This window comes from Erythrolamprus reginae, chromosome 3, assembly GCF_031021105.1.
Source record: "Erythrolamprus reginae isolate rEryReg1 chromosome 3, rEryReg1.hap1, whole genome shotgun sequence".
Taxonomy (NCBI): domain Eukaryota; kingdom Metazoa; phylum Chordata; class Lepidosauria; order Squamata; family Dipsadidae; genus Erythrolamprus; species Erythrolamprus reginae.
In genome coordinates this window covers 143,698,648-143,717,519 of record NC_091952.1, presented here as the reverse complement: position 1 = coordinate 143,717,519, position 18,872 = coordinate 143,698,648, and the positions used below count along the sequence as shown (strand labels likewise).

General features: G+C 44.6%; 1 protein-coding gene across 1 annotated transcript in view; it reads left to right on the top strand.

Annotated features, from left to right (window-relative positions):
• Positions 1-18,872, top strand: part of ARAP3 (ArfGAP with RhoGAP domain, ankyrin repeat and PH domain 3) — a 500,752-nt gene that overhangs the window by 125,262 nt on the left and 356,618 nt on the right. The window contains exons 14-16 of the mRNA XM_070746896.1: positions 1,768-1,885; positions 10,422-10,517; positions 10,595-10,748. Of these exons, the coding sequence (XP_070602997.1) occupies positions 1,768-1,885; positions 10,422-10,517; positions 10,595-10,748 (368 nt within the window). The remainder of the gene's footprint in view (positions 1-1,767; positions 1,886-10,421; positions 10,518-10,594; positions 10,749-18,872) is intronic.

The window sequence follows — 18,872 nt, the reverse complement described above, 5'->3', positions numbered from 1 at the left end:
AGAAGATGGTAAAAAGAAGATAATGTGGACCTGTTACAGAGAATTTAATAAGCAGGAGAAAATGGACATTATACAACAATATTTGGACAAAAAAGACGTACCCAAAATACCAGAAAAATATAAGAAATTGTTAGAGAAAAAAATAATGATGGAACTAACTGAGGCAATTGAGAAACAGAAAAATGGTAAAGCACCGGGATCAGATGGTCTATCAGCAGAATTATATAAAACTTTTGAAAAGACATTGGGGATTGTAATATTAGAGGTATATAATGACCTAATTGAGAAAGCCAAACTCCCAGATTCCCAGATGGAATCAGGCGGAGATTGCTACTTATTACCTCTACTGGTGCGCTTGCCGTGGAGCTCTGCATCCCTGGTGTGCACGCACGTGTCCGAGCAAGATTTTGCTTCTGCACATGTGCAGGAAGCAAAATCTCATAAGGGGACAGGCATGCATGCAAGATTTCAGTGATTTTTTGCTTCTGTGCATGCAGAAATTTCATATCTGTTAATGACAATTAAATCCCATGTAATTGAACCGTTAGTTCCCTTCTCTATCTTTGAGCTGATAAAGTGGTCTTCTAGGAAGCTGTCATGGCACCATTGGATCCCAGTTTGGAGGAGGAGGAAAAGGAGAATGAGGAGGATCCAGGACCATCTGGTGGGAATGTCATGGCTTCCTGGAATGTCTGGAGAGTCCCAGGGCTGAGGATGATGCTGTCACTGGCCCCTCTGGTATTGGGGGAAGTTGAGTGGACAGAGAGCTGCCTGCCCTCACAGACACAGGGGAGGATTGGCTGCACACAGGCAGTGATGCTAAGAGGCAGTAGATCTCTTCTAATGAAGAACAGTTGCCTCTGCCACTTGATCTTAAAACACAAAGAATGGAACAGTGGCAAGTTCAAAAGAAGTCTGCAAGGGTGCTCAGAAGAAGGTGTTCCCAAGGAACACCTAGCAAGGGTTGATTTAAGGAGAAGCTGGATGGAATTTGTCTTTGTCAAGAACAATTGTTTGCTTTGCTTTATTCTCTCCTGGATTTGGAAAAAACTCAGTCTTGACTCACGTTTCTGCCTGGGCTTTGCCTTTGCTTTGTGGATTGCCTTTTGCCTTATGAACTTGACTTTTGCCTCATGGATTTGCCTTTTGTCTTTTGGACTTGTTTTACCCTGTGGACTTCCTTTGCCCTTTGGACCTTGACCCTGGATGTTGCCCTGTGAATTTTCTCCTTGGATGTCCTCTCTGCCTTTGTGAATTGGTTTTGTTGTTTACAGGCTTTTGCTTATGGAACTGAAGGTGGCTACCTCCAGGGAAGTGTGGGGTGCAGGCTTACTAGCCAATGTAAGGCTGTTTGCTATGGCATTAAACAGAGCAATAAAGGACTCTATTGATGCCTGCCTCTGCGGCGACCAAGGTCTTAACATCTCCCACTTGGTGCAGATTTTGTTTCTCAATTTATATCAAGGTCATTGAGGTCCCCCATATTTAATGTGATTCCTGAACACCTTAAATAAACTGATTATCAAACAGTTAACATGTTTCCACTATGTTTGGTCCATAGTATACACCTATGGTAATGTCATAGTGTCAGCTAAATAATATTAACTAAATGTACATGTATAGATTCTAATGCAGTGGTTGCCATTATTATCTGAATAGTTATATAATATCTTTTCTTATAGTTTTGATTTGCAATTTGTGATATTCGTATAGGAACTTGATTATTTTGAGTAATTATTTGATTCCTGCCCCCCCCCCCTTTCATAGGCTCTATGTGCAGCTGTGTCTGGGCCAGGATTATTTAAAAAAATAATGAATTTTTTTGCAAGTACCATGGAAGTTGAAACTGAGCCCTGGTCCAGCAATGTGCCTACTTATCATTCAGGTATGCTATACAAGTATTCCTCACCATTCATTGAATAACTGTTAAAGGGCACTGAAAAAAATTGACTCACACTTGCAACTGTTGCAGTGTCCCTGTGTTCATGTGATCAAAATTGAGGCACTTGATGACTGGCATCTATTACAACAGAATTTGCCATTATTGCAACATTACAACAGTTGTAGCATTCTGAGAACATTTGCTGAAGTTCCTATTTTTGTACTCGAAGTTCTGAGAAGAGAACATTTGTGACTTTCTCAAGGGGGTTCCAACAAACAACACCATTACATATCCAACCACTGCAAAAAAGGACTTAATATCAGTCAAAACTCACTTAATGACCACCAATGTTCCCTCTAATTTTTTTTCGGTGTGGGCGGAAAAGTATAGTGTCTGAGCGACAGTCCCAAAGGGACTGGGTGGCATAGAAGTATAAATCAATCAATCAATCAATCAATCAATCAATCTTTTCCTTTTTATTAAAAGAAATTAATAATTTTAAAAAACCAAAATCCATTACTATTAAAACTAAAACAACCAGCAAAACTATTAATAAAAACAGGTGAGGGCTGGGTTTTTTTCTCTGTTATTATTTAAGTACTCTTACCATATGCTTTAAATCAAGTCACTTCTTTCTCTGTTTCTATCCCTTTCCTGTCATTCTCTGCCTCAATCATTTTCTCATTTCTCTTTTTTCTCCCCTTTTTTCTATCATTTCTCTCTCTCTTCCTTCCACTCTTCTCTCTCTCTTTCTTCCTCTCTCTCACTCTCTTCCTTTCTCATCTTTCTTTCTTTCTTTCTTTCTCTCTCTTTCTTTCTTCCTCTCTCTCACTCTCTTCCTTCCTCTCTCATCTCTTTCTTTCTTTCTCTCTCTCTCTCTTTCTCTCTCTTGCTTTCTTCCTCTCTCTCACTCCCTTCCTTTCTCATCTTTCTTTCTTTCTTTCTCTCTCTTTCTCTCTCTTGGTTTCTTCCTCTCTCTCACTCTCTTCCTTCTTCTCTCATCTCTTTCTTTCTTTCTCTGTCTCTGTCTCTCTTTCTCTGTCTTGCTTTCTTCCTCTCTCTCTCTTTTCCTCTCTCATTTCTTTCTTCCTTCCTCTCTCTTTCTCTATCTTGCTTTCTTCCTCTCTCACACTCTCTTCCTTCCTCCCTCATCTCCTTCTTTCTTTCCTTCTTTCTCTTTCTCTATCTCTCCCCTTCTTGCTCTCTCTCTTTTTCTCACTTTCCCTCTCTTGTTTTCTTTCTCTCACTCTTTCTCTCTCTCGTTATCTCTCTCTTGATATCTCTTTCTCTCCCCCCTCTTCCTCTCTCACTCTTTTTCTCACTTTCTCTCTATCTTGCTCTGTCGCTCTAACTCTCGTTCTCCGGAGGCTGGTGAAAGTGATTTACAATGTCGGGCGAGCGGGCTGGCGTGCGCTCCCCAAATCTTCCTGCCAGCCCACCTGCCCAGAACATTCAAAATAAGAAAACCCTTTGCTCTTACTTTGAATGTTCCAGGTGGGTGCGCAGGCAGGGAGATGGGAAGAGCGCCCGCCGGTCCGCGCGCCCGCCAGCCTCCGGAGAACGCCTGCCCCGCCTCTCTTGCAGCGGAGGAGAAAGAGGCGGAGCGGGCGGGCAGCTCGTGCAGGCGGGCGGGCGGCTCGGGTGAGCGGCAGCCGGCACGCACTCCCCAAATCTCCCTGCCAGCCTACCCGCCCAGAACATTCAAAATAAGAAAACCCTTCGCTCTTACTTTGAATGTTCCGGGCGGGCACGCAGGCAGGGAGATGGGAAGAGCGCTCGCCGGCCCCCTCGCCTGCCAGTCTCCGGAGAACGCCTGCCCCGTCTCTCTTGCAGCGGAGGAGAAAGAGAGGCCAGGCGGGCGGGAGGCAGGGCCGAGAGGTCAGGAGCGCGAGGGGGGCAGAGGCACCATGGAGAGGCAGGGGGGCCACGGCTCCCTTCTACTGCCCGCGCCTCCCCGCCCGTCCCCTTCCCCCATGGGCTGGCAGGGGAATGGGGAGTGCGCGACCGAGGAAAAGGGTGCGCGCGGGGGTATTTTGGAGCACACGGGCGCTCATGCGCGCAGCTTATGGGGAACAGTGATGACCACACTGCTTAGCAACAGAGCTTCCAATCCCTATTTTCATAAGTCAAGGACTTCCTGTATGTAGAAAACAGGCAGTGAAGGGCTACCAAAATTTTTACTACCACACTGTGGATGTGGCTTATACAGGACACCCTGCATTTTCTTTCAACATCTTTCAGTGCAAATTGGGTGCTCTGGGTTGGAGCTCCATTTTCACTGCCCCACTGCATTCCCGCCCATCCGAGCAGTAGCCCACCCCTGAAAATAGGATACAATCTTTTTGACTGGACATATAATTAAAACCTATTTTTCTTCACTAAATGATATATATTATCTTTTTAAAAAATATTTTTTATTAAATATGATGTTAAAAACTACAGAAACATAGAAGAAAAGATAGAAAAGGAAAAATATAAGTATAAAAAGTAATTTTGTTAGAGTTAGAGATGACTGCTTTCTCTTTAAGATTTCAAAATATTAAGGAAGAAAAGGGTGAAGATTTACCGGACATGATGACTGACCTGTTGGCAAAAGCTATGGGAATTGGAAAAAATGAAATGGCCAAAGAATTAGATGAAATATACAGGATACATACTAATTACACCAGAAGAAACACCTTCCCATATTTCAGGGATGGGACTTTTTGCCTCTGCCAGTTGGATGAAGCTCTTTCTTCCGCAGCAGCTGATTGGCCGCTGCCTTCACTCCCTCGCCCAAAGGCCCCTAGCTCTTCACCCCAGCCACAAAAATCCAAATTCAGCCACAGCCTTTTGGCCACATGGGACACTTCGCCACCATCCAATCAAAACGGTTGTTACAAAAAGCTACTTTTGGAAGGAAAGAATGGGACAGTTTGCTCTTTCATACACACACACACCAGTTGAATGATAGAGAGGGAAGGGACCTCAGTGGCCATCTAGTCTGACCCCCCTTCTCATTCAGGAGACTTACAGAATGATAGAGATCGAAGGGGCCACAGTGGCCATCTAGTCTGACCCCCCTTCTCATTCAGGAGACTTAATGATACAGAGGGAAGGAACCTCAGTGGCCATTTAGTCTGACCCCTCTTCTCATTCAGGAGACTTGCAGAATGATAGAGAGGGAAGGGGCCTCAGTGGCCATCTAGTCCAACCCTCTTTGCAAGCAGGAGAATTGGTCTTCCGGTCAAATTCTTGGGCTGCTAAATTGGCCGGTGTAACTCCTTGCCTCACAACAAGCTAATCCTTTAAAAGCTAATTTGGGAACCCAATCAGAGCATTCCTCTCAAAAGAGGGTTGGGGGAGACTGCTAGGTAGCAAAGGACAGAAGTGAAGGCTGGTTGCAGTCTGGGGCCCCTTCATGACCTGCTCCTCATGGTAATCTTTGGAATTTTTCTGATGCTTGGAGCATTTATGACAAAAGAAAGTGTCAAGAGAGGCAAAAATTTGGAGGCCCCAGACGTGGGGCTAGGGGGCCACCCCCGCCCTCCACCTATACACACTTAACAAAAGTTGGGAGGGACATTGGTGGTCACCTAGTCCCACCCTGTCCTTCCACCCATACACATTTGACAAATTCTGACCTGCTAAATTGGCCGGGGAAACACACTGCAACATGGTCCTCTCTCAAACTCCCTTTGCATTTCTCTCTCTCTCTCTCTCTCCAGGGTCCCTTCCAACACTTGTTAATTGTTTGGGAATCTGTAGATGCTCACTGACTTGAGAAGGGGGTTGGACTAGATGACCCTCTGTGGTGTCCCTTCCATCTCTCTGATTCTGTAGAAATCTGCTTGAGAAAGCGGGTTGGACTAGATGATGCTCTATGATTCTAGATGACCTCCTTAAGGTCCCATCCAATTCTGTAAGGGTCACCTGCTTGAGTAGGGGTTGGACTACATGACCTCTAGTTTGTTTTGTCATAACCGCTTGTTCTCTTGCATCTGCCTCAAGGCATCGCAAAAATTCCACAGATGATCATGACGAGCAGATCATAAAGGGGCCCCAGACAGCAACCAGCCTCCACTTCTGTCCTTTGCTACCTAGCAGTCTCTCCCAAACCTCTTTTGAGAGGACTGCTTTGATTGGGTTCCCGAATTAGCTTTTTAAAGGATTTAGCTTGTTGTGAGGCAAAAGAGTTCCACCAGCCAATTTTAGCAGCCCAAGAATTTGACTGGAAGACCAATTCTCCTGCTTGTGAAGAGGGCTGGAAAAGATGGCCTCTGAGATGCCATCCATCGCTATGACTCTGTATCAGTTTCCTCCTTGAAGAGGGGTTCTGAGTAGAATCTGGTATGTGTGGGTGTGGTGTTTGTGTGTGTGAAAGAGCTCCCAAAGCTCCCTCCCTCTCCCACTTCTGGGAACCCTCAAGACGAATGAAGGAGGGGTGAAAAGAGGCATGGGGTCCCCAAGGGGGGGGGGCTGGGGGCTTTGTGGGGAAAAACCTGGGGAGGCTAATGATCCTTTCCTGTTTGAAGAGAGAGAGAGAGGTCTGTTCATACTCTGGGCATCTAGACGATCCCATGCCTTCTTCTGCGTTCATGTGAAGAGTCCCCAAAGTGTGTTGGGGCTTTGGGAGCTCTTTGACACACACACACACACACACACACACATTATCAGCAGCGATGAACTTTTGTTTTCAACAAAGCTAAACTCCGATAGTTATCCCATCAATAGATATGGAATTAAAATCACCAAAAAGCTCCTCATCTTCAAAGAAACAGGAATTAACAAAAAATGAGAAAAAATATAAGAGTTATCATTCTACAGATTGGCATACCTGGTCACATTTAGTTGGGACTAGATAGCATTCACTTAGGAAAGGACAGAAGTGAAGGCTGGTTGCTGTCTGGGCCCCTTTATGACCTGCTCCTCATTATCTGTGGAATTTTTATGATGCCTCAAGGCAGATGCAAAGGGAACAAGCGGTTATGACAAACAAACTAGAGATCATCTAGTCCACACCCCTTCTCAAGCAGATTTCCACAGAATCAGACAGAGGTCACTGGTCAAGAGGTCCAACCCCATTCTCAAGCAGGTGACCCTTACAGAATTGGATGGGACCTTAAGGAGGTCATCTAGAATCATAGAGATCATCGAGGTCCAACTCCCTTCTCAAGCAGATTTCTACAGAATCAGAGAGATGGAAGGGACCACAGAGGTCATCTAGTCCAGTGTTTCCCAACCTTTTTTGAGCCGCGGCACATTATTCACATTTACAAAATCCTAGGGAACATTGAGCGGGGGGGGGCCTAAAAAAAGTTTGGAGAAAAAAATCTCTCTCTTCCTCCCTTTCGCTCTATTTCTCTCTCTCTCCCTCTTTCTTTCTTTCTCCCTTCCTTCCTCTCTTTTTGCTCTTTCTCTCTCCCTCCTTCCCTCCCTTTATGTCTTTCCCTCACCCTCCTTCCCCTCTTGCTGTCTTTCTTTCTCTCCCCCCTCTCTCCCTCTCTCTTTTTCTCTCCCCTCTTGCTATCTCTTTCTCTCTCTTGCTATCTCTTCTCTCTCTCTCTCTCTTTTGCTTTCTCTCTCTTTCTCTCTCCCCCCTCCCTCCTCTTCTTTCTTTCTCTCCATCTCTTGCTATTTCTTTCTCTTTCTTGCCATCTCTTTTTCTCTCTCTCTCTTTGCTTCTCTCTCTTTCTCTCTTCGCCCTCTCTCTTTCTCTCGCTCTTGCTATCTCTTTCTCTTGTTATCTCTCTCTCTCTCTTGTTTTCTCTTTTTCTCCCCCTCTCTCCTCTCTTTTTGCTTTCTCTGTTTCTCTCTCCCCCCTCTCTCCCTCTCTCTTTCTCCCTCTCTCTCTCTTGCTATCTCTTTCTGTCTCTTGCTATCTCTCTCTTTCTTTCTCTCTCTCTTTCTCATACACCACGCCACAGCAGCAGCATTGGGCAGTAGCTGTGGGGCGGCGGCAGGGTGGTCAGGCTGTGAGGCAGAGCTCTGGAACAGAGACACCGACAGCGGCGGCTGGAATGTGTTGCTAGACGCCGTACATGCTGGCGTTGTGCTGGGCATGGGCGTGGGGCTGGAGCCTCTGTCCCGGCCCAGCCAGCAGGCAAGTGCCAGCCACGCAAGTGGCAGCATGTACGCGTCTAGCAACACGTCCAGCCGCCGCTGTCGGTGCCTCCGTTCCGGAGCTCCACCTCACAGCTGACCACCCTGCTGCCGCCCCACGGCTACTGCCCGGTGCTGCTGCTGCCCTCCCACTGCCGCCGCCCCTCTGCCGGGCCCCAAAGCTCACCTGCAGCCACTGCCAGGGAACCTCCAGCCAGGCGGGGCGCTGCAGCTGCCGGAAAACTTGGAAGGCACAAAGAAGGAAGCTCAGCTTCCAGTCTCACAACTTTTTGCTCTTCGCACTCTCAGCAAAAAGTTGCGGGACCAGAAGCTGAGCTTCCTTCTTCATGGCACACCTGGCCATGTCTCGCGGCACACTAGTGTGCCGTGGCACAGTAGTTGGGAAACATTGATCTAGTCCAACCCCCTTCTCAAGTCAGTGACATCCACAGATTCCCAAACAAATTAACAAGTGTTGGAAGGGACCCTGGAGAGAGAGAGAGAGAGAGAGAGAGAGAGAGAGAGAGAAATGCAAAGGGAGTTTGAGAGAGGACCATGTTGCAGTGTGTTCCCCCGGCCAATTTAGCAGGTCAGAATTTGTCAAATGTGTATGGGTGGAAAGACAGGATGGGACTAGATGACCACCAAAGTCCCTCCCAACTCTTGTTAAATGTGTATGGGTGGAGGGCGGGGGTGGCCCCCTACCCCCACGTCTGGGGCCTCCAAATTTTTGCCTCTCTTGACACTTTCTTTTGTCATAAATGCTCCACGCATCGTAAAAAATTCCAAAGATTACCATGAGGAGCAGGTCATAAAGGGGCCCCAGACTGCAACCAGCCTTCACTTCTGTCCTTTGCTACCTAGCAGTCTCTCCAAACCTCTTTTGAGAGGACTGCTTTTGATTGGGTTCCCAAATTAGCTTTTAAAGGATTAGCTTGTTGTGAGGCAAGGAGTTCCACCAGCCAATTTAGCAGCCCAAGAATTTGACCGGAAGACCAATTCTCCTGTTAACAAAGAGGGTTGGACTAGATGGTCTCTGAGGTCTCCTCTCTCTCTGTCATTCTATTTCATTCTCCTGCTTCAGCTGGGGGTCCGACTAGATGGCCTCTGAGGTCCAGTCCATCTCTATCATTCTGTTTCATTCTGCTTGAGCTGGGGGTCAGACTAGATGGCCTCTGCTGTCCCCTCCTTCTCCTGCTTGAGCTGGGGGTCAGACTAGATGGCCACTGAGGTCCCTTCCTCTCTATCCTGTAAGTCTCCTGAATGAGAAGGGGGTCAGACTAGATGGCCACTGAGGCCTCTTCCATCTCTGTCATTCTGCAAGTCTCCTGAATGAGAGGAGGGGTCAGACTAGATGGCCACTGAGACCCCTTCCATCTCTATCATTCTGCAAGTCTCCTGAATGAGAAGAAGGGTCGGACTAGATGGCCATTGAGGCCCCTTCCATCTCTATTAATTCCCCTTCCCTCTCTATCATTCTGTAAGTCTCCTGAATGAGAAGGGGGGTCAGACTAGATGGCCACTGTGGCCTCTTCCATCTCTATCATTCTGTAAGTCTCCTGAATGAGAAGGGGGGGGTCAGACTAGATGGTCACTGTGGCCCATTCCATCTCTATTTATCTGTAAGACTCCTGAATAAGAAGGGGGGTCAGACTAGATGGGCACTGTGGCCCCTTCCCTCTCCATCATTCTGTAAGTCTCCTGAATGAGAAGGGGGTTCAGGTCAGACTAGATGGCCACCGAGGTCCCTTCTCGCTCTATCATTCTGTAAGTCTCCTGAATGAGAAGGGGGGTCAGACTAGATGGCCACTGAGGTCCCTTCCCTCTCTATCATTCAACTGGTGTGTGTGTGTGTATGAAAGAGCAAACTGTCCCATTCTTTCCTTCCAAAAGTAGCATTTTGTAACAACCGTTTTGATTGGATGGTGGCGAAGTGTCCCATGTGGCCAAAAGGCTGTGGCTGAATTTGGATTTTTGTGACCAAAGGGCTGGGGCAAAGAGCTAGGGGCCTTTGGGCAAGGGAGTGAAGGCGGTGGCTGATCAGCTGCTGTGGAGCAAAGAGCTTCATCCAACTGGTGGAGGCTAAATATCCTAAACCCTTCCCTTCTTCCCATAAAAACTTTTTAATCATTCCTGAAATCAGCAATTTATTTTTCTCCAGTTGTAGCAAACTGTTTTCAATTTCTTGTAAAAATTATAATTACTTCTTGATCAAACTGTGTATTATCTTCCTGATACTGGCCAGGCTTGGCAATTCATTTTTAAATGCCAAATAATCATATATATTTTAAATTCTATTCACAATTTTGCATCAAACTTACATTTTCTATCCTTCTATGAAAAAATATCTCTTAAAAGCATAAGGTGAAGCTTAGATGTTTGCTGGCTTTGAACAAAGACAATTATTTTTAAAACGTTTATCTGTTTCTCTATCTGTATATTTCTTCCTTGCCTGTAGAAGGGATCTACAATGAGATCATACAACCAGTTATCTACTGTGGCTATTTATACAAAGTCCCATCCACCAGCAAAGCGATTAAGAGAAGCAGAGATGGTAAGTCTGAGTTTGGTGGAATCTATAACTAACGGCTAATTGAAAAATGGCTTTTGCTAACTGTTTTGCTTATGTAGAGTTTCAGAGGATCTGGTGCTCACTGGAAAAAAGTTTCCTCATCTATGAGATTGCAAGAAATCCTGAACCAACAGTAAAGATTGAAGTAGCAGATATGATTTCCTTAGCAGTGAACAGAACAGACATGTTGGCTATTCCTAGTTCCACGGACAGGTTTGTGGAAAGTTGATTCATTCATTTTTTCTATTTCTTGCTAACTATGTTCATATGCTTCACTATGGTACCAAATTGGGGTGGGTTCTAATTTTTTTCCCTACCGGTTCTGTGGGCATGGCTTATTTTGTGGGGGTGGCTTGATGATCATGTGACAGTGGGTATGGCTTCATGGTTATGTGACTGAGTGTGCCTTGCCTGGCCTCTCGCCTCCCAGCCATTCCTTGTCACACCCACCCTCAATGTATCTATAGTTCTGTAAAAAGGTTATTCACCTTTTTTCAACTTTATTATCTACATACTATAGATGTACTTTCATGGACACTGAAAGGAGGAAATGGCTAACATGCTTTGCTCAAGAGTATGATAGGCAAACAGGCTTTTAAGGGGCTGCCAGAAAGAAGGGAGACAATGTATTTTCCATAGCACCAAAAGCCACAATGGCTGGAAATTGAAGAAAGAGAGAAGTAACCTAAAACTAAGGAAAAACTTTCTGATAATGAAAACCAATATAAGTGCAGAAATATTTCAGTCATAATTTCACATATAAAATAGCCATTTGTGTAATACAACCTGCATGTTGTTCAAAAAAGTAATTAGTACTATGGATGATGTTTGACAGCAAGTCTAAAAGTCAAGGATCACAAGAGTGCTTCTTTCTGTGTTTGTATACAAAACATCATATACCAGGAATAGTATATTAAGATGGATTTATGCAACCTGATGTATAAAATAAACACACACATATTTCTGCTTTGGGCTATAGACATTGAATTCATGTAAATCCCTGAAAAATATGTGGTAGTCCTAGGCAAAAGAAAGACAGTAAAATCATTCTAGGTATAGGGAGAGTGTAAAATATTAATACATGGTGTAAAATATTAACACATGAACATAAGAACATAAGAAGAGCCATGCTGAATCAGGCCAAAGCCCGTCGAGTCCAGCATTCTGTGTCACACAGTGGCCCACCAATTGTCCATGGGAATATTGAGCAGAAAGAGAAGGCAAGACCCTCACTTTCCCTTGACCCCCAACAAATGGTACTCAAGGGAATCCTGCCTGCCTCAACCAACATAGAGGCAGCACTTGGACATCCGTTTCAATAACCACCGATACACTTGGCATCCATGAATCTGTCTAATCTTGCCTTGAAGCTATCAAGGCTGACAGCTGTCACGGCCTCTTCTGGAAGTGAATTCTATAAACCAACGACCCACTGGGTGAAGAAATATTTCCCTTGATTTTTCCTCACTTTCTTACCTATGAGCTTTAGGGAGTGCCCCCTTGTCCTAGTATTGTGTGATAGAGAAAACGTTTTTTCTCTATCCACCTTTTCTATCCACTGCATGTTTTATACACTTCGATCAAGTCACCCCATAAGCGCCATCTTTCAAGGCTGAAGAGACCAAGGCGTTGTAACTTGGTATCATAAGGGAGGTGCTCCATTTCCTTTATCATTCTTGTTACCCTTTTTTGCACCTTTTCCAGTTCCATTATATCCTTCCTGAGGTGCGGTGTCCAGAACTGTACACAGTACTCCAAGTGTGGTTTCACCATCGATTTGTACACAGGCAATACAACGCTTGCTGACCTATTTTCAATTCCCTTCCTAATCTGCCAAGCTTGGAATTTGCTTTTTTTACTGCTGCTGTGCACTGGGTTGAAATCTTCATTGAGCTGTCCATCAAAACCCCAAGATCCCTTTTTTGGGTTGTCTCGGAAAGTTTTGTCCCCATCAGTTGGGAGGTATAATTGGGGTTCTTTGTCCTGATGTGCATAACTTTGCATTTGTTTAGGTTAAAATGCATTTGCCACTTTGTTGCCCACTCACTCAATTTTGAGAGATCCTTCTAGAGCTCCCGACAATCAGTTTCACTTTTCACTACCCGGAACCACTGTTTCCTGTAAGCTGCGCGCATGTGCGCGCAGCCCAAAATACCCCCCGCACGCCCTTTTGCAAGGGTGCGTGCTCCCCATCCCCCTGCCAGTCCGCGGTGTGGCAGTAGGAGGAAAGGGAGCCGCGGCCGCCCCTGCCTCCCCACGGTGCCTCCAACCAAACGCGCCCCTGGCTTCTCGGCCCTGCCCCACACCCACCCAATACGCCCCCTCTCCTCCTCCCCCGCCTCCTGCCTTGGGGCACGACTTCTGCCACGGCGGTGGCGGCTGCGGGACGAAAGCGCTGCCAGCCAGCCAGGGGGCTGCGAGAGAGGGCTTTCTCCATGGGCTTCAGGAATGCCCGCCCTGCCTTTTTCGCAGCCCCTTCGCTGGGAGCGCTTTCATCCCAGACTTCCAGCAAGGGGGCTGCAGTAGAGGCAGGGCAAGCGTTCCCGAAGCGCTCGGAGAAAGCGCTCTCACAGCCCCCTCACCGTCGGTGCCTCCGTTCCGGAGCTCCGCCTCACAGCTGATCACCCTGCCCCTGCCTCACGGCTACTACCACTGCTGAGAGAGAGAGAGAAAGGGGGGGAGAGATAGCAAGAGAGAGAAGAGAAAGAAAGCAAGAGAGAGAGAGAGAAAGAAAACAAGAGAGAAAGAGAGAGAGAGATGAAAGGGGGAGAGAGATAGCAAGAGAGAGAAGAGAAAGAAAGCAAGAGAGAGAGAGAGAAAGAAAAGAGAGAAAGAGAGAGAGAGATGAAAAGGGGGAGAGAGAGATAGCAAGAGAGAGAAGAGAAAGAAAGCAAGAGAGATAGAAAGAAAGAGTGAGAGAGAAAGAAAGCAAGAGAGAGAGAGCAAGAGAGAGAGAGAGAGCAAGAGGGGGAGAGAGAAAGAGAGAGAAATGACTCTTGATTTAAAGCATATGGTAAAAAGCACCCAAATAATAACAGAGGGAAAAAAAACCCAGCCGTTTGTGTGTGTGTGTGTGTGTGTGTGTGTGAACTCTTGAACCATTTCCAATAGCTCACCTCTAATTGGAAATGGTTCAAGAGTTCACACACACACACACACACACACACAAGGGGGGAGGAGACAGGGATGGAAAAAGAGAAGATAATAATAGTAATAGATTTTGGTTTTGTTTTATTATTAATTTCTTTTAATAAAAAAAGAAGGGAATTTTTTTTTAAATTTTTCTATGCCGCCCAGTCCCAAAGAGACTGACGCTCAGACACTATACTTTTCCACCCACACCGAAAAAAAATTAGAGGGAACATTGCCCGGAACAATTTAGTGTCATCAGCAAACTTTGCTACCTCACTATTTACTTCTACATCCAGATCATTAATGAATAAATTAAAAAGTAAAGATCCCAAAACTGAACCTTGAGGTACACCACTTCTTTCCATCAAGAGAATTGTCCATTTATTGCTTCCTACAATTTAGCCAGTTACCAATCCAGGACAAGACCTGTCCTCTAATTCCGTGGCTGAAGAACTTTTTAAGGATCCTTTGGTGAGGGACTTTGTCAAAAGCCTTTTGAAAGTCAAGATATACAATATCAACTGGGTCCCCTTTATCTGTGTGTTTATTTACACCCTCAAAGAATTCTAATAAGTTAGTAAGACATGATTTGCCTTTGCAGAACCCATGTTGATTTTCTTTCAGCAATGCCTGTTTTTCTGCGCCCAGTAATTTTATCTTTAGTAATGGTTTCCATCACTTTACCTGGAACTGAGGTTAAACTGACTGGTCTATAGTTTCCTGGATCACCTCTGGATCATTTCTTGAAGATCGGGGTTACATTTGCCTCCCTCCAATCCTCAGGTACGGTGCCTGATCTTAGAGAAAGATTGTATATTTTAGCTAGAAGTTCAGCAATTTCACACTTGAGTTCCTTGAGAACTCTAGGGTGGATGCCATCTGGACCCGGCGATTTGTTGACATTTCATTTAGAGAGGCATGCAAGAACATCTTCCTTGTTTATCTCTATCTGGTTTAATTCTTCTAATTCCCTCCCTGGGAAAACTAATTCAGTGGCAGGCAAATGCTCTCTATCCTCCTCAGTGAAAACGGAGGCAAAGAAGTCATTTAGTCTCTCAGCAATCTCCTTGTCTTTTCTGATTATCCCCTTCTGACCATTGTCATCGAGTGGCCCAACTGTTTTTCTGGTTGGCTTCCTGCTTCTGATGTACTTAAAAAGGTTTTGTTATTATTTTTAATATTCTTTGCTATATGCTCCTCAAAATCTCTCTTGGCTTTCCTGACTATCGCCTTGCATTTGGTCTGCCAGAGTTTGTGATCCTTCCTGTTCTCCTCGGTAGGAAGAGCCTTCCATTTCTTAAATGAGTTTTTATTTTTTCCCAATAACCTCCTTTACCTCATTCGTAAGCTATACTGGTATCCTCTTGGAGTTTCCAGTCCTCTTTCTTCTTTTAGGAATGCATTTTAGTTGAGCCTGTTGTAACTTATTTTTTAAGTTTCCAAGCATTTTGGAGGGATTTGACTTTTTTTACTGTCCCTTTTAGTTTCTTCTTTACTATTTTCCTCATTTTGGCAAAATTCCCTCTGTGAAAGTTTAAGGTCTCTGTATTAGTTTTCACTGACAATTTGCTATCCATGGTTAAGTTGAAGGTTATTGTGTTGTGATCGCTGGTTCCTATGGGCTCAGTTACAATGACATCATGAACCAAATCCTGTGTGTTAGTTAGAACCAAGTCCAGGATCTCCTTTCTCCTGGTTGGTTCCATGACCATCTGCTCAAGGGAATAATCAGCTAACATGTTGAGGAACCTTATCTCTCTTTCACGTGTAGTACAAGAATTTACCCAATCTATTCAGGGATAGTTGAAGTTATGACTACCCTATTTCTTTTTGAGACCACCCTAAATTCATTTTCCAAATAGCAATCTGCCTCTGGGGTTTGGTTGGGAGGGCGATAGCAGATCCCTAACGTCAGATTAGTTTCTTGTCCTGGGATTTTTATCCACAATGTTTCTATGGGTGAGTTTGAATTTTCTTGAATTTCGAGTTCATGAGATTCTAACTCCTCATTTATGTACAAGGCCACACCACCACCATTTCTCCCTCTCCTTTCCATCCTATAGAGTTTATAACCTAGAATCCTTGTGTCCCATTGGTTTTCTTCTGTCCACCAGCTTTCTGTTATGCCAATAATATCAATATTATTTTCTTTCGCCAAGCATTCCAATTCCCCTATTTTTGCTCGAAGGCTTCTAGCATTCGTGTACAGACATTTATATGTAATTTTCTGGTGCATTTTCTTTGACTGTAGATTTTGGCTGTAGAATTTGACTGTAGAATTTGTAGATGGTCTGCCATGTCCTTCTGCTTGACTATTAAAATTTAGTTTTCCTGTTGACTCACCAATGTGTGCATAACTTCCACCCTCCATGTTTGGCAGTGCGCATTCTCAAACCAGAAGTTGCCCAGTTCCTGTCGACTTGCCCCTACAGATCAGTTTAAAAGCTGCTCTGAAACCTTTTTAATATTAATCGCCAGCAGTCTGGTTCCATTATGGTTCAAGTGTAACCCATCCCTTTTGTATAGGTGTGGCTTGTCCCAAAATGTTTCCCAGTTCCTAATGAATCTAAAACCTTCCTATCGACACCTCTGCCTCTCTAGCTGGCCCTGCACGTGGAACAGGTAGCATTTCTGAGAATGCAACCTTGGGGGTCCTGGACTTTAATCTTCTATCTAGCAACCTAAATTTGGCTTCCAGGACCTTCCGCTTAACTTTCCCAATATCATTGATACCAACATGTACCACAACTGTTGGCTTCACCCCAGCACTATCAGCCTGTCTAGATGCCTTGTGATGTCCGCAACCTTTGCACCTGGCAGGCAGTTTACCATGTGGTCAACACTTCCATCACAAACCCATCTCTCTATATTTCTAATAATCGAATCATCCACTACAAGAAGCCCCCCTCCCACCACCCATGAAGAAGTAACCTCGGTGCAAGAGGATATGGGCACATCCTCCAACTAAGGGAGCCTGTCCCTCTTCCACAGATTGATATCCTCCCTGCCCAAGATCCCCATTCTCCAAAGCAGCTGGAATGCTGCTCAGCATGGAGTGGGATGCTCCTACTGCATCCCTGAAGTTCTTCTCCTGCCTCACTATCTCTCTCTGCTTCTCCAGGTCTGCTACCTTGGCTTTAAGGGAAAGAACCTGTTCCCTGAGAGCCAGGAGCTTATTGCACTGATCACACACCCAAGACTTCTGTCCAGCAGGCAGATAGTCATACATGTGACACTCAATGCAAAACAATGGGAAGCTTCCCTCCGTCTGCCGGCTATCTACCTCCATTTCTTATTAGTATGTGTTTACTGTTATTAGTACACAAATTACTTTTAAAAAAAGATATTTAACTTCCTATTCTAGACATTGATGATTTTTTGATGGTTTTGATAAGGTTGATAGTTTTATTCCCTTATTCACTTCTATTGATTTTTTTAAAAAAAATAAACCACAGCTTTTTAGGTTGTTCAAATTTTTGTTTTGGTCTTAGTTTACTTTTTGGATTTTTTTTTCTTTCTATTTGTTTTAGGATTATATTTTCTGTTTTATTTCCTTTTTTTGAAAATGTTCTGCTTAAATAACAAGCAGTTACCTCTCTGTTTCCCAAGGAAGAATGAGCTATTTCCTCCCAGCTAGCAGGGATCAGTCAGCAGGGGATCTGCAGCATAAAGCTCCACCTCCTCAAAACATCTGCTGAGGGCAAACTTAGAAAAAAAGGGGGGGCAGGAGAAACCCTTTTTGTGGCTGCTAAAAAAAACTGAATTAGTAATTAAACGAAAAACTCACCCCACAAACTTACCAGGGGTCAGCAGGTATTCTTCCCAAGGTTCCTGCCAAGTTCCTTTCTCCCTTTTTATTATCTGTTTTATTTCCTTTTTTGGAAAACGTTCTGCTTAAATAACAAGCATGCAAGGAAGAATGCAACAATTAAAAATCATAGCACAGAGTTTTCAGTCTCTCCCTTTCACATGGGGGTGAGAAGTTGTTAATTGCCTCACAAGAAGTTTTTTTTAAACTTTGCATTTTGCAAGGTTTTTCCCTGCGAGGGGAGTGAGCAGAACCCATGCGGGAGGGAGGGAGCAGAACCAGTTCAGGGGTGTGGCCGGTCTGCCATAACTGCCAGTTGGAGAACCGGTTCCTATTTTTACTTCCAGTTCTATAGAATTAGTATTAAGCAGCAGGAACCAACATCGGGTGATAAACAAACAATGAAGTAACATTGGATTGATCTCTGTCAAAAAGAACAGATTATTATGTTTAAGATTAAAGATCTGTTTGGGGTTTCATTAGAAGCATCCATCTGTTCCTATTCAACATTCCTCAGTACTACTGTGAGAAAATTGAGAGAAGAAGTTATTTTATTCCTGTAAAGAGAAGAACATAAATGCAGCCATGTTCTGTTCTGTTATATAACCATATTATCTAACCATATTGTATTTCATATCTAAATGGACTTCTTTAAACTTTTGTAATCTTGTATGATTGCAGAAATGAATTCTTACCTGTCAGCTAAAATACATTATGTGAAAAATTGTATTTGTGTTAGGGCGGTTTTTTGCTGAGGCGGAATTTAAGGGTGACTCATTCCCTCCTTAATGTAGGGCGAATGGAGGAGCCCCTGCAGGGTAGAGCTGAGGAGTTTGCACAGTTTCTATCGGATAAAATCGCTCAGATTCAGATGGACCTGGACTCTGAGGTCACCGGCTGGACATGAATAAGCGGATGCAATAAGTGCGGGAAAATGTGAATATATTGCTGCCTGCGTCATCATTAAATAAGTCCTAATAAAGGCTCTTAAAAGTGTTGGAGTTACTGGTCCACCCGCATCGCTGTAGACGTCTCTTCTGGCACTTCATCTTCTGGAGCTCAGTAAACCAGGGAGCTTTCCTGGATCCATCGATGTGGAGAGGTCACAAAGGTGCAATCCAGTCCAGTGTCCCCGAGGCTGCCCTATTCCAGACAGCCGGGTTTTTGGCTAGGGAGTCTGGGAGTCCTTGGAGAGAAGCGGCATAGAAATCAATCTATCAATCAAATCACCCAAGCTCCTTCTGGAACCCTTCAGGGTCTATTAGGAGTCTGGGGCAGAACCACTTAATCAGTTCTACCGCCATGTGATGGCGAGTAGTATCCTAAAGTCTAACCTCAGCAGGAAATAATAATTTATTAGATTTGTATGCCGTCCCTCTCTGCAGACTCAGGGCGGA